Here is a 16,801-nt window from a genome sequence, read left to right on the forward strand (position 1 = left end):
GAAAGAACTTGTACATAGAGAGCGAAAAGAGGAATTTATTAAACATGAAAGGACTGATGCATATCAGCGAGCATATTATGGGTACAGAAAGAAGGCTGAATATGCTCTTCCTAGTGAAGCTGTAGGGTGTTTTACAATCTCTATGGCCTCTCTGTACAACCTTTCATAATATCCGCTTGTGGCTACCAGTACTTGAGTCCTATCAAAAAGAATGTGGTAGTCTCCTGACTCCAAAGCATGTTCCGCAACAGCTGATCTGTCGATCTCCCCTCTTATGCAGTTACCCTTGTGCTCTTCTCGTCGTATTTTGACAGTTCTTTCTTTAGTATGCACATACACGTCCACACAACTACACGAATTCCCATAATTTCCTGCTTTTTTCCAGCTGTTGCCTAGCACCCTTGGCCGATTTTAGATGATCTTGTGTCTTCCGGGTGGGTTTGTAGATTGCCAATATATTTCGCTTCTTCAAGATTTTTCCTATACGGCCAGTAACATCCTTAATCAAAGACAGGAAAACTTCAATTACAACGGCGTCTGAGCATTGCATTGATTTCTAAGCGGTGGTCTTAACTTTCTCTTCACATCAGCGAACGAATTACAATTCTTGAGTAATGAGTTGGTGAGGTGCTTTAATTTTGCATCCAGCAACTCTGGTTCGCAGATATTCCTTGCTCTATCCACCAACATCTCTATGACGTCTCGTTTTTGTTGTGGGTTGTAGTTCGAATCCCGACGTAGGTAATGTTCTGTGTGCCTCTGTGTGGAAGGGAGATTCAGGGATCATCTGTTGTGGAACATGCTTTGTAACTAGGAGATAGTCGCATTCATTTTGACAGGACTCAAGTAATGGCAGCCACAAGCGGTTACCATAAAAGGTTATACAGAGAAACCACAGAGATGGTGAAACACCCCGTAGTTTCAATAGGAAGGAGGATGACGTGAAACCGAATGACATCTGGATTGCGGTGCTGAAGAAGATGTGTACCAATCTTCCACAATGGGGTGCTAGCAACGCCCAACTGCGCTCTCTCTTTCGAAATATGTGACGTCACGCCATTGCGCATAAGCTCGTGGAGGTGGAATTTTGCTGTAGTACTGGGCGAGCCAGGATGTTAATCGGATATTCAAAGAAGCTACGATCCTCCTTGAAAATGTCCTCCACAGATGAGGACGAAACATTGGGTTTAAGGTGAAATCTATTCGACCAACGCTTCACCGATGACTGTCGCATGTGCCTTCATCCAGACAATCACCGCAGACGTGTTTGGAGGCTACCCGGCCAGGCTGAACGCCTTAGACACACTGTCCAGCGAGTGCCGCAATGTGGATGCTCCCTGCTGTTTTGGGGTGGCATTATGTGGAGACGACGTACGCCGCTGATGGTCATGGAAGGCGCCGGAACGGTTGTACGACACGAGAATGCCAACTTCCGACCTATAGTGCAACCATATCGGCAGCATATTGGCGAGGCATTCGTCTTCATGGACGACGATTCGCGCCCCCATCGTGCACATCTTGTGAATGACTTCCTTCAGGATCGCTCGATTAGAGTGGCGAACGTATCCTCCAGACATGAACCCTACCGAATATTTCTAGGAGAAGAAACTACATGACAGATCAAAACTTTGTGCCGGATCGAGACTCGAACTCGGGACCGTTGTCTTTCGCCTGGGACAGATTGAAAAGGGCTGTTCATGGACGACGTGGCCCACCAACCACTCTGGGGGATCTACGCCAAATCGCCGTTTAGGAGTGGAACAATCTGGACCAACAGTGTCTTGATGAACTTGTTGATAGTACGGCACAACGAATACAGGCATGTATTAATGCAGAAGGCCGTGCTACTGGGTATTAATGATACAATCTGGACCACCACCTCTGAAGTTCTCGCTGAAGGTCTTGCTGTATGGTGGTACAACATGCAATTTGTGGTTTTCATGAGCAATAAAAATGGCGGATATGATGTTTATGTTGATCTCTAGTCCTATTTTCTGTATAGGTACCCTGGGTATTGTGTGATGTCCTTAGGTTAGTTAGGTTTAAGTAGTTCTAAATTATAGTGGACTGATGACCATAGATGCTAATTCCCATAGTGCTCAGAGCCATTTGAACCATTTGTATAGGTACCGGAACTCTCGGAACCGAGCAAAAAGTTTCTTAATATATGAATTAATTAGGGCCTTAGGTATAGATCCTAAAGTGGAGGTTTGCACACATAAATTATTTACTATGAATGATAGGTATGATGGTAGGTTTTAAGATACAGAATCTCTCGATTAACGCAGTAAGTTGTTCAGTGAAACATAATTATTCAAGGAGACGACGAATGGAATGTGAGAGGCTTTACAAATTCATTATATTTACTCCAGCTATTGGATATGTTGATTTACGTCGTTACTTGAACAAAATAGATAACGCCCCTCTTATACTAACAGAGGTCTGAAATTTACTCTCTGATTTTGTGAATCCCAAACAACAGCCGCGCGGAATGGCCGCTCCGTTTGAGGCTCCATGCCACTGACTGCGCGGCCCCTCCCGTCGGAGGTTCGAGTCGTCCCTCGGGCGTGGGTGTATGTGTGTCGTTCCGAGGATAAGTTAGTTTAAGTAGCGTGTAAGTCTAAGGATCTATGACCTCAGAAGTTTAGTCAAAAATGGTTCAAATGGCTCTGAGCACTATGGGACTTAACATCTTGCCCGAGGCAGGATTCGAACCTGGGACAGTAGCAGTGCCGCGCTTCCGGACTGCAGCGCCTAGAACCGCACGGCCAACGCGGCCGGCGAAGTTTAGTCCATTAGGAATTCGGACAAACACACACACACACACACACACACACCAAACAACAAAGAGTCACAGTGGACTAGATAATCACTGAAAAAGTCGTACATTCAACGCAGCTATTCTGGACCAGAGACAGTTGAGGGTATTGATTTCAACAAGTGCAGAGCAAGAAAGTGCCCTATCACGCCAGTGCTGTGACTTTTGCTCACTGCAATTGTTTACCGCCAGCCATATATAACGCCGCCACCATGCGAATGGTTCTACAGTATAGGTCAAGGTCACGCCATTGTCACAATAACTCTGGACCTCGCTGATCTTTTCTTCTCCAAGACACGTGGATGATATGCTCGCGATGCACAAAGATCCAAGTCTCCAAACCAAAAGTGGCACTAGCTAGCACGTCTGGGCATGGACTTGCGTCCCGTCTCTTTCTTGTCTATCCGCATCCTCCTCAGGATTTTTACAGAACCTTACGTCCACCTATGTTTTCACGCCAAATCTCACGCTCCCAACAATAGCGAAAATGCATACAGGTCCGCCCAGCAGAGGGGTTCCTTCAAGCGCACAAAATTCTGCCAAGGCACTGCATTGTTTTAAAATGACAATCAAATTCCACAACGCACTTTCACACCTAAAAGTCTGCCATTTCAGATTCGTCTACGTAGCATCTCTGATAAATTGACCGATTATGTGTCTTCGTACCCGGAGACTAGCCTTGTATCAGAGGTCGTCTACAATTAGAAGGTTGATCATCAGGCTACGTCATTATTTTCGTCAAACCATGTTTCCTTCGAAAACTGTAAAATATTTGTCTTTAAATCGCTGTCTGCCAAACATGAGAAACCCCTGCTCTCCTACTGCTAGACTCTCCTGCCATCCTCTCTTCGACTACTTGCCAGGCATGGATTGCAAAATGCAAGATGGAGAGCTACCTGCTCGCCGGGCCACGGCATACTGCCTTCCGTCGAAACCGCATAGGCTGACAGCAGAAACGCCACTATTCTCGCTCCAGCCTGTCCCAAATCCAGAGCTCTGAGCTGTCTCACACCCACAGAATTAATCCAGAAAACATTGAGAGTCCAGCACTGTGTTGAAAGAAAGGAAATGAAACTAGAAACAGCCCAGTATGAACAATCACTGTGATGTTAATAAAAACATTGGTGTGGGAGTCCACTCCAGTTACTGAATTATCCTCAAATTAAACGAAAAACGTGTGCAAAATCGCCTGTTGTGTTTCAGATTAACCTGTCCCAAAGCTGTTGCTGTACAGAGCGAATATGTTATGTCATTTCCATCTACTATTTTAGCCGGCCGCGGTGGACGAGCGGCTCTAGGCGCTTCAGTCTGGAACCGCGCGACTGATATGGTCGCAGGTTCGAATCCTGCCTCGGGCATGGATGTGTGTGATGTTCTTAGGTTAGTTAGGTTTAAGTAGTTCTAAGTTCTAGGGGACTGATGATCTCAGATGTTAAGTCCCATAGTGCTCAGAGCCATTTGAACCATCTACTCTCGTCTCTCGTACACACAGAAAATCGAGAAACAGGATTTTGACTTATTTCAGTTAAGAGTTTAATTACTTAATAAAATAAATGTAGTATCCAATGGTTACAGTTCTCTGAACCGTTTCAACGTGGAAGTATCGCAGCAGCTTTAATCAAGACACTTTTTAGAGATGAAGCACCGTTTTACTACACTGGGTGAACCAATCATTGCGATATGTAGTACCTGTTAGTTCAAAATTTATGGAACCTCAGTAAGTGAATGCACAGTGCTCTCTGTCTGCAAACATGTGCCAGCGATGCGATTCCTGAAAAGCCACCACCACACATAACGGTGATTCCTGATAGCTATAAAGCCGTAGTTACTGGAAGACTATCGAATGAACATGAAGCAATCTTTGTGGCATCAAATTTCCCGTTGTTCATTCTATTCTTCATATACAGCTGCCGATTTTCTTAACAGAGATCTTCTCATCGAACATTTAGAGACACGAAATGACTTGTAAACACACAATGCTTAATATTGATTTATACCTGTAGAAAAAAGGAAATATACAATCTATAAAGATTCATTGATTACCCGCGAAGACCAGAAATCTCTTACAGTTCGAACCAGATGAAATTTATCTTGCAGCATTGACCTTCTGAAATTACTTTACAGTACGAATCTGTTTTTTTAGCTCTTTTATGAGAGCGATGATTAAAAATGCATCAACCGTACTTGAGTTACGAGTTTGCTTGCATTCGGCAGAGTATGAACGACTTTCTCGTATGAAGAGAAAGTATTTTGTGGCGTTACTACCTTGTCATCATTTCATCAGGTTCCACACAGCTTTCGTAATTAGAAATTATCTTCAGAGCTCTTTCCATTCCAACAGAAAAATATATATAGTTATATTAGAAAGCAAAAATTTGTGTCAACATTCGGCAGTTATAATTTTTACGTACATCACGATATTCACCACATTTTCTGTCACAGTTTAGCGAGAACGGTCTCTCTTAACTGCGTAGCCTATGTGTATCAGGGGTAAGGGATGGAATTTTTGACAAGATACATAGCACATCCGTATAAGTTCCAAATTACTTCAGGGAGTGAGTAATATGGGAAACTGGCAAAAGATTCATACAAGGGAGAGGGGGGGGGGGCGAGTTGTTGATGTATGTAAGAAGGAGAGAGAGTATGGGAATTAGAGGATCTGGAAGTGTTTTGGAAAATAAAAATTACACGTTCATAGACGCCTCTTCAACTGTTTTAGGTATGACCTTCGTATCGTTACTGAGGGTAATAAATGGACGGCTATGTCCGTATTCTAACTACCTTTCGGTAGACATTCCTTCCGAATCGGTTCAGAAACTACAAATATCTATAGAATAGGCAGCCTTATCTCGTCCTTCCTTGCACCCTTGCACCTAATAAACGATAACTATCGTCCACAAAATGACTTATTTCAAAAATGACGATATTCGTAAAAAGTTAATTAATAAAAAATAAAATAAAACTGTTATCAAGTGGAAAGTTAGGATGCGCGGTTAAAGTATTGTTTGGTAATTACAGTAATTATACGTACAGCGAAAAATAGTGTGTCTTTGGGAGCACATTCCTTTTTTTTGGTGCTCGGGTGTGCACTCGTCCGTTTGCCCTTGCACTTACCTATGAGAGAGAATGTGTTTGTGTAAATGTATGTGTGTGTGTGTGTGTGTGTAAGAGGGAGAGAAATAGAGAGAGGCATAGAGATGCTGCGAATGTCATCAGAGATGTTTCTTGGAACTATAAAACGACAATAGCCTCTCTGCCTTGTTGCATGTTAAATGCGGAACACCTACACTTTTTCAGACAGTACCTACACTTTTACTATATATGGTAATATTAGTAATGAGGCGTACTATGCTGAAAGTACTACTTGAGAGCAAAGAGAGTTTTACTTTGTTTCAGCTGCGGATTCGGTACTGGCAGACGCGGCATCTCGCAGACAGGACCCGAGCTTGCGGCACAGCAACCCGCCAGATTCGGAAGCCATTGTAAGTACCCACCACTCTGATTTCCAGCTTATGAAGGGCGCATCAGATAATCACGAAATAATGTCAGTATTGGCTTTCTTGGTGAGATTCGCTGAGGGAACCCTCTCGTGGTATCAATATGTACCGAGTGGTTACAATTAAAGTGCAGCTACTCACAAGGATCCAGTATGTGCCGCAATTATCGTATGGCAGCGAAACTTGGTCTCTGTGCTAATGCGTTATGCCAAACCGATTTCCGCTGAAAAAAAAATTTGTTCCAGGTTTGGCCACCAGATGTAAATCTGACGCTGATAGGATCTTGTCGACCTCTCCGGTGCTCATATTGAGCAAATCAATATTACGCCTTTCTCGCTTGTTTGACCTTTTCAGCCCATGTTCCATTTCTAATGTATTACGTTTGCCATATTTCTATACGGCTTACTTGCGGTCACAGTGCACCTAGTGGCCAAAATTTGAACTATTTTCTTTCCAGCCTAAATCGGTTCGGCATTAACACATTAGCGTATCTACCACGTTTCACTGCCATACGATACCTACAGCCGACGTTGGACCACTGTAAGTACCTGCACTTTAATTGGAACCACTTGGTACCAACGTTTTAAAGCTATGTGCTAATTAGTTTCCTGCAATTCACTGCCAGGCGAGTGTCACCTTGCGGACGCGTGTGGGAAAATTGTCAAAAAGGTGTTTCAAGATGATATGGCCTTTTGACCGATGTCCTTTGACAACTTCACCCTGGATGAATAAATTTACATTTTCATTTGGTTAATCCTATTTCCTACTCCAAAATTACCAACAGTATCCTTACACAGAGCCTGATGAAAAGTTTGCCGATATCTGTTACTGGACGTTGATACGGAGTGCATCCACCTTCGCCATTGTGACGGTTTTAATTCTGCAGTGAACAAATTCAGTGAGGGTGTCTGCACGCCTGTGGAGGTATGCTGCCCATTTTTCCTCAAGATGCGATATAAGAGAAGGTGACTAGGGACACTGGAGTCGAGATTCTGCCCCGAGGATATTCCAGCGGGTCCATTTCCGCAGTGTTCTTGTCCAAAAACCACTGCCACACAGATGCTGCTTTATGACAGGGTGCACTTTCATGCTAATATCCTCCGCGAAGTACACAGTGCTCTAAAGTATTTCCACATTCTTGCATTTTGTACACTCTAATTACGAAGTACACCTTCCCCGTACTTCGCAGTTGGCATTACACAAATCCAGTCAGACACCAGACAGTGAGCGAGAGAGAGGACGAGCTTCATCGGAGTTGGCGCAATCCCGGCCAGCGACATTTCGGGAAGCCTTGCAGGACGTACACGCTCACGGTTTGCACCTCGTGGGGCCCAGAGACGGGCGCACGCCCTGCGCCCAGCGCTTCAACTATTGATGGCGGGTCAACATCGCGTCCGTCCCTGGACGCTTCGATTTCCTGTCGGCCGCGCCTCTCCTAAATGTTTCATTCCAGATAGCAGCGCCGGGGAACGACCGCCTGGCGTGCCACCGTCTTATCTCCAAGATTAGACCGCCCATTTCACTTTCATTACTGTAGTTCTCGCCTCGAATCCCTCCGAGAATTTGAGAATGATAAGTATGAACTATCACGAACGTTTCTAGACCATGACTTGTACCATTACAAACTTCTCACAGTTGTTATATCTTTACCAGCAACAGAAAAGAAAAAAAAATATTTGTGTCCGTTTCCTTTCCCTCGGAAATCAGCGTAAGGAGATAGACTATAGGGAGTATATTTCCAGTATACGGTTGAGGAAGAACGCTGTTTCGAAGAAAAATCTTTTGAAGCGATAGAACAGCATACACTGCCGCATAAAATATTAGTACAGCTGGATACACAACGTTGATTTTGACTCGATAACGGCACCTGGGGCATAGTAGATCTGATGATAATGGTTTCAGCGTCATCCACCAACAGGTAGCGTTTTGGCATAGCTAGTGAGCGCGAACTTTGTGTACCCTTTAATAGGGAATGCTCATAGCCAGTAAAGTCAGTATGGTAGAAGCATGTGAAGCAAGCCGGGCACTGTGCCACTGAGACTCACCCATGCTTCCTACAGCCACCTGATCGAGTCTCGAAGGGGTCAAATAGTGGCCTTCCGAGTGGTGGCATGGTCCGTTTGGACAACTGCCACACAAGTTGGACGTGTTGCGTGAGTTGTGCAATGATGATACGAGGATAATCCCGTAAGTAAGATCTCCTTTTTTTCTATATATTTGACAGTTGGTAACACTGTTAGGAAGAGTGCTTCACGCGCTGTGTGTAAACATGCGCACGCCGGGCTGAGGCGCTCAGTCTTGGCTTGGCAGCCATTGAGAGTGGAGCTCCTCTTGGATGTCACCGCCAAGTGCGTATTGCGCGCAGTTATTCGGTTTGGAACGCAAAGGGCACTGCGCCGATTGAGATCCATTACCAATTAACGGAAGTGTATGGTGAGTCATGCACGGATGTCAAAAATGTTCGTAAGAGGTGTAGAGAATTTGCTGCTGGTCGGACCGAAATTCACGACGAACAAAGCAGCGGGAGACCATCGATTTCTGTGGAGACAGTGTTGAAGGTTGAGCAAAGCGTGCGTGAAGATCGGCGGATCACCCTGGATGATCTCTGCACGTTGTTTCCTGAGGTTTCCCGAAGCACCACTCACAGAATTTTAACGGAAACATCGAACTACCGGAAGGTGTGTGCAAGGTGGGAGCCAGGCATGCTGACTGAGAACCACACGCGGCAACGAGTTGACGCTTCACGCGCATTTCTTCACCGCCTTGCAGCTGAACAGGACAACTTTCTGGACTCAATCGTCACGGGTGACGAAACCTGCGGCATACCACTTTACACCTGAGACCAAGCAACAATCACGCCACTGGCGGCATCCTTCTACGCCAAAGCCGTGGAAATTCAAACAAACAAGTCATGACAACCGTTTTTTGGATCGTAAAGCGGTATTGTTGGTCGACTTTATGCCCACTGGGACCATAATTAACGGTGACAGGTACTGTGAGACTCTGAAAAAACTCAAACGGGCAAATCAGAACCAGAGAAAAGGAATGTTGAGCAAGGGCGTACACATTCTCCATGACAACGCTCGCCCACACATCGCTCGGTAAACCGTTTCTCTCCTACAACAGTTTCAGTGGAACATAGTCACCCACCCAGTCTATAGTGATGAGCTGGCACCCAGTGACTATCACCTGTTCCCTAAGTTAAAAGACTATTTGGCCAGAAAGCGATTCAGCTCCGACGACGAGGTGAAAGAAGAGGTTCGTTACTTCCTGAACAGCATGGCGGTGAGCTGGTATGACATGAGCATACAAAAACTGCCACAGCGTCTACAAAAATGGATCGACAGAAATGGTGATTATGTAGAAAAATAGCTAAATGTTCAAGCTGTAAACTGATGTAAACCATTGTAGAAGGAAACAGGTCTATGTACTCATAAAAAATAGGAGACCTTACTTTTGGGATTACCCTCGTAGTATCAGTGGTCTCGTGGAATGGCTCACACCCGCAGACGAAGTTCTCAGCGTGCAAACAACACACACGCACGCCAGGATCGTCGTATTGTAAGGGTGGCAGTTGCAGATCTTACAGCTACCATAGCACAGATAAGAGGGCTTGTAAGCCTAGACGTGTCAACAAGAACTGTTGTGAACCGGTTATTAGCGGTGGGACTACACGCACGCACACCTCTAGCCCATCTTCCAATCACGCCACAGCATCGACTTGCACGGTTTGACTGGTGCCACCAGATAATCACTTGGAAGATTGAATAGTTTTCAGCGATGAAAGCAAATTCTGCCTGCACGAAAATGATGATCGTTTGGGCGTACGAAGTAGTCCTGGTGAGCCCTGTCTCGTAGTGTGCTTTCGTCCAAGACACACTCGCCCAACCCCTGGCGTTATGTTCTGGGCTGTGGTAAGTTACAGCCCTCGTTCACCTTTGGTGTTCCTGTAAGGGACACTAACCAGCGATCGATAGATGTCGAATGTTGTTAGACCAGTTCTTTTGCCATTCTTGCAAGAGGAAGGCGATGTATTGTTCCTACAGGATAATGTTCGTTCGCACACTGTCTGTAAAACATAACGTGCTTTACAAGACGTGCCGCAGCTTCCCTGGCCAGCACAATCTCCAGACTTGTTTCCAGTCTAGCACATGAGCGATGACAGAGGACGAGTGATGACTAGTGTGACTAGGCAACCCTTAGAGAACAACGTGTACAGGTCGAGTAGGAGTGGAATAACGTAAACCAGCACACTATTCGCCATCTGTACTATGCACTGGATGCCAGCGTCAGTACGTCTATTGCCGTCTGTGGAGGCTACACCACGTACCTATATGAGTGGTCCGGTACGGTTCGATACCTGGTACCTCAGAGGGCTTGGGGTATTGATCTGTAAACGTTTAATCGTTTCATGTACACCATACGCACTGAGGGGGCAATACAGCCTGAGTGAATTGGAAGCATCTAAAAGGGAGTACCAACACTGTAACACTTTTTTTGGCGGTGTATAAGGGGCAGTTAAATGAAAACTAAACAGACGAAAAACAGTAAGTGAAATTCTTGTTATTTCCAAAGAAATCGCCATAACTGTTTATTAATTTGTCCCCGCAGCGACACAAGTCGGTTAGTGCCTTCATTGTAAAACGTTGCCTACGGAAACATAATTTTATCCTGGCGTGCTCCTCTTCGTCCGAAGGACATCGACAGCGTCATATGTCTTTCTTCAGGGCTCAAAAGTATGGAAACTGTGTCGGGAGAGATCGGGATTGTATGGAGTAACCGTTATGGCTTGGCAACATGTGGGCGGACATTATCCCGCACACCAGCTCTGTGAAATCCATCATGACTTTTATCTTTGACTTTAAGGGCACGCTGCTCATTGAATTTCCGGAACAAGGCGCCACAATTACCGCACTGTGTTGCGTAGACACTTTCCACGAATTGAAGCTATCCAACAAATCCAAACGCCTAGAAATGTTGAAGGGAGCCATCATTCTTGGGAGGGTAATGCTAGACCACGTTTTGTCAACGTTGTTTCAAGATAGCCACAGAAGTCTCACTGAGAAACCCCTACATCTTCTCTATACAGCGCCACTCTCTCCCCTTGCGGTTTCGATATTTTTGGAGCTCTGAAGAAAGATATTCGTGGCCGTCGATGTATTTCGGAGGAAGAGGTGCATGCCTGGATAGTGTTTCTGTAGGTAACTGCTAACAAGTTACACAAAGGCAATGACCGTCTTATTCCACTGTAAGAAATACTGCAACCTTCGACAAATTAGTTGCAGTAATTCCTGCACTGTAATTTACGAAAACAGGTGCGATAATGTCTAACCAAAATGGATAACATAATTGAATTTAATTGATGAAAGGAGAAAATATAAAAATGCAGTAAATGAAGCAGGCAAAAAGGAATACAAACGTCTCAAAAATGAGATTGACAGGAAGTGCAAAATGGCTAAGCAGGGATGGCTAGAGGACAAATGTAAGGGTGTAGAGGCTTATCTCACTAGGGGTAAGATAGATACTGCCTACAGGAAAATTAAAGAGACCTTTGGAGAAAAGAGAACCACTTGTATGAATATCAAGAGCTCAGATGGAAACCTAGTTCCAAGCAAAGAAGGGAAAGCAGAAAGGTGGAAGGAGTATATAGAGGGTCTATACAAGGGTGATGTACTTGAGGACAATATTATGGAAATGGAAGAGGATGTACGAGGGCAGTTCAATAAGTAATGCAACACATTTTTTTTCTGAAACAGGGGTTGTTTTATTCAGCATTGAAATACACCAGGTTATTCCCCAATCTTTTAGCTACACAACACTATTTTTCAACGTAATCTCCATTCAATGCTACGGCCTTACGCCACCTTGAAATGAGGGCCTGTATGCCTGCACGGTACCATTCCACTGGTCGATGTCGGAGCCAACGTCGCACTGCATCAATAACTTCATCATCATCCGCGTAGTGCCTCCCACGGATTGCGTCCTTCATTGGGCCAAACATATGGAAATCCGACGGTGCGAGATCGGAGCTGTAGGGTGCATGAGGAAGAACAGTCCACTGAAGTTTTGTGAGCTCCTCTCGGGTGCGAACACTTGTGTGAGGTCTTGCATTGTCATGAAGAAGGAGAAGTTCGTTCAGATTTTTGTGCCTACGAACACGCTGAAGTCGTTTCTTCAATTTCTGAAGAGTAGCACAATACACTTCAGAGTTGATCGTTTGACCATGGGGAAGGACATCGAACAGAATAATCCCTTCAGCGTCCCAGAAGACTGTAACCATGACTTTACCGGCTGAGGGTATGGCTTTAAACTTTTTCTTGGTAGGGGAGTGGGTGTGGCGCCACTCCATTGATTGCCGTTTTGTTTAAGGTTCGAAGTGATGAACCCATGTTTCATCGCCTGTAACAATCTTTGACAAGAAATTGTCACCCTCAGCCACATGACGAGCAAGCAATTCCGCACAGATGGTTCTCCTTTGCTCTTTATGGTGTTCGGTTAGACAACGAGGGACCCAGCGGGAACAAACCTTTGAATATCCCAACTGGTAAACAATTGTGACAGCACTACCAACAGAGATGTCAAGTTGAGCACTGAGTTGTTTGATGGTGATCCGTCGATCATCTCGAACGAGTGTTTTCGCACGCTCCGCCATTGCAGGAGTCACAGCTGTGCACGGGCAGCCCGCACGCGGGAAATCAGACAGTCTTGCTTGACCTTGCGGCGAAGATGACACACGCTTTGCCCAACGACTCACCGTGCTTTAGTCCACTGCCAAATCACCGTAGACATTCTGCAAGCGCCTATGAATATCTGAGATGCCCTGGTTTTCCGCCAAAAGAAACTCGATCACTGCCCGTTGTTTGCAACGCACATCCGTTACAGACGCCATTTTAACAGCTCCGTACAGCGCTGCCACCCGTCGGAAGTCAATGAAACTATACGAGACGAAGCGGGAATGTTTGAAAATATTCCACAAGAAATTTCCGGTTTTTTCAACCAAAATTGGCCGAGAAAAAAAATGTGTTGCATTACTTATTGAACTGCCCTCGTAGATGAAACAAGAGAAATGATACTGCGTGGAGAGTTTGACAGAGCACTGAAAGATCTGAGTCGAAACAAGGACCCGGGAGTAAACAACATTCCATTAGAACTATTGGCGGCCTTGCGAGAGCCACTCCTGACGAAACTCTACCATCTGGTGAGCAAGAGGTGTGAGACATCGAAATACCCTCAGACGTAAAGAAAATATAATAATTCCAACCCCAAAGAAAGCAGGTGCTGACAGATGTGAAAATTGCCGAACAATCAGTTTAATAATTACTAACGCGAATTCTTTACAGAGGAATGGAAAAACCAGTAGAAGCCGACCTCGGGGAAGATCAGTTTGGATTCGGTAGAAATATTGGAACACGTGAGGCAATACTGACCCTCTGACTTAGCGTAGAAGCTAGATTAAGGAAAGGCAAACCTACGTTTCTAGCATTTGTAGACTTAGACCAAGTGTTTGACATTGTTGACTGGAATACTCTCTTTCAAATTCTAAAGGTGGCAGGGGTAAAATACAGTGACCGAAAAGCTATTTACAATTTGTACAGAAACCAGATGGCAGTTATAAGAGTCTAGGGACATGAATGGGAAGCAGTGGTTGGGAAGGGAGTGAGACAGGGTTGTAGCCTCTCCCCGATGTTATTCAATTTTATATTGAGCAAGCAATGAAGGAAAAAAAAGAAAAATTCGGAGTTGGTATTAAAATCCATGGAGAATTAATAAAAGCTTTGAGGTTTGCCGATGACATTGTAATTCTGTCAGAGACAGCAAAGGACTTGGAAGATCAGTTCAATGGAATGGATAGTGTTTTGAAAGGACGATATACGATGAACATCAACAGAAGCAAAACGAGAATTATGGAATGTAGTCGAATTAAGTCGGGTGATGCTGAGGGTTTTAGATTAGGAAATGAGACACTTAATGTAGTAAAGGAGTTTTGCTATTTGGGGAGCAAAATGACTGATGATGGTCGAAGTAGGGAGGTTATAAAATTTGGAATGGCAATGGCAAGGAAAGCGTTTCTGAAGAAGAGACATTTGTTAACATCGAATATAGATTTAAGTGTCAGGAAGTCATTTCTGAAAGTATTTGTATGGAGTGTCGCCATGTATGGAAGTGAAACGTGGACGATAAATAGTTTGGACAAGAAGAGAATAGAAGCTTTCGAAATGTGGTGCTACAGAAGAATGCTGAAAATTAGATGGGTAGATCACATAACTAATGAGGAGGTATTAAATAGGATTGGGACATGTTCTGAGGCATCAAGGGATCACCAATTTAGTATTGGAGGACAGCGTGGAAGGTAAAAATCGTTGAGGGAGACCAAGAGATGCATACACTAAGCAGATTCAAAAGGATGTAGGTTGCAGTAGGTACTGGGAGATGAAGAAGCTTCCACAGGATAGAGTAGCATGGAGAGCTCCATCTAACCAGTGTCAGGACTGAAGACCACAACAACAACAATAATCGTCTTGTGTCATAGTAGAATAAATGTTTTAACAGTTATGGTGATTACTTTTAAAATAGTGAGAAGTTTACTTATTTCTTTTCTAACTGTCTCGCTTTCATACGACTGCATCTAATAAGAAATACATTGCTGAATTGGATAATCTAAACATTGTTTGAAAATGTAATACTGTTTTCGATTGTGTAGTTTTTTAAATTGGTCCCTATTTTCATATCTACATTTAAGTCTACATTCGCATCTGTATCCACAACTACTTCTTCAGTCTGGAAGACATATTGCTAGTAGAGTCGTACGATATGTCACTTACCCCTAAACGTTTCTTTCCTTTCGTATCATTCACGAAGGAACGACTACCGTGAAGTATAACATCCCTAGCCCCACTTATTGCTTCCCCTCTGCTTGCTCATTTTAACTGGCTTGTTTATCCTGCTCGGAAATTTACTCCTGAGCTACCGTCACTGAAGAGAATTCTAAGACAAAATCAGGATTAACGACCTGGGAAACGACTGATATATTAGATACAACAACTTCTAAGCCATTCAGAGTTCTTCATACCGTGAGAACAAATTTCATTAGTGCCTAGTTCTATCTGTTGGCGTGTATACATGCTTTAGTCAGCTGAACTATAGGAAGTGGTTTCCTATTTTTCTTTCTTGCCGAAGACGACAAGAGAGGAGAAATCGGGCATCAGCAAAGCAATACAAACGTTCAAAGCTAGCGTCTTCGAATTCAGGGAAGATAAAAACAACGCAATATGATTATTCACTACGACCTCTACTTTGTCTGTTTTTCCCATCATGAACATTTCGGCTAAGCACAAACGAACCATACATTTCTTAAAAAAAAAATCAGACAAAAGAAATGGTACAACTTACTCGCTTCATACCATTTCCTTTAAAAGAGTACCTCTGAAAGTTTTTTTTTTTTTTTTCAGGCGCTTGATACGTGCTCATGGAGTCACGTCGAGATGATATTAATGGTCCTCCCAATTCTTGAACAATATAACGGCAGCTACTGGTAGTTACTGAATTAATCGCATCTGCGATTCCCTGATGTAGCTCTGGCAAAGACTGTGGCAGGCGCGGGACAGGGGCAGCATCTATGACGTCTACAGACTTCATCTCTGTAGCTACAACTAGTGATTGACGAAAAGTAGGATTGTAGACAAACAAGAATTATCCAAACGTAACTTCGATGTGTTGTAAAATAACAGAGTCAGACTGAAGTCACTGATTAGAAGTCCGCTGGGGACATGTGTCTGGGCACAAAAATTTTCCATTATTACGTTCGATCTCATAGACTGACATAGCGGAGCGATTAAAATTAATTTTCTGTCCTTTCCTACGTGACTAAAATTTCCATATATACTATTGAGCTAGATACCTAGCAGAATTAACGAAAATTCTGCAACTGTGGAATGTGTGTTTCTGTTTATTATACAGATCTCCACATCATTTAGATTACGGATGAAAAGTAAATAAAACTACCTTGAATTATCTTTCGCCAACGCACATCCTTGATGGATAATTAGTGGATAAATGATGCAATTCAAAGTCTAAAACACTGATACGTCATTAAAATTTGGAATTTATTTTTCGATCTTGATATTGAAATATATACCGTCGAAAAGGAAATTTTATATATGCGCAAATTTAGAATTTAAATATCATTCTTACGACAATAGTAGAAACAAAGTTCTTGGGGAAAACAGATTTTTACGAGCTCTGTGAAAACAAAGTTACAGCTGTGATAAGTCCTTATCACGAGTGTCACGCTATGTACAGGTTTTCTCTCCTCACTTTGATACTGCACTGGAAGAAATCTCACATTGTTTGCTGGCACTAAATAAGTGATAAGATGCTGTATCGATCCGCTACGACACAAGCAATAAAACGTTAATATTACATCGCTCCGATTCACGTGTTTCGTTGTACCGGTACAAATGGCTGTTTCCATACGTCTGACGGTTCG

At 43.8% G+C, this 16,801-nt stretch overlaps 1 protein-coding gene across 1 annotated transcript in view; it reads left to right on the forward strand.

Annotated features, from left to right (window-relative positions):
• Positions 1–16,801, forward strand: part of LOC126188774 (hemicentin-2-like) — an 862,561-nt gene that overhangs the window by 833,967 nt on the left and 11,793 nt on the right. Inside the window, exon 15 of the mRNA XM_049930385.1 lies at positions 6,215–6,300. Within this exon, the coding sequence (XP_049786342.1) occupies positions 6,215–6,300 (86 nt within the window). The remainder of the gene's footprint in view (positions 1–6,214; positions 6,301–16,801) is intronic.

Source organism: Schistocerca cancellata, chromosome 5, assembly GCF_023864275.1.
Source record: "Schistocerca cancellata isolate TAMUIC-IGC-003103 chromosome 5, iqSchCanc2.1, whole genome shotgun sequence".
In the NCBI taxonomy this organism is placed as follows: domain Eukaryota; kingdom Metazoa; phylum Arthropoda; class Insecta; order Orthoptera; family Acrididae; genus Schistocerca; species Schistocerca cancellata.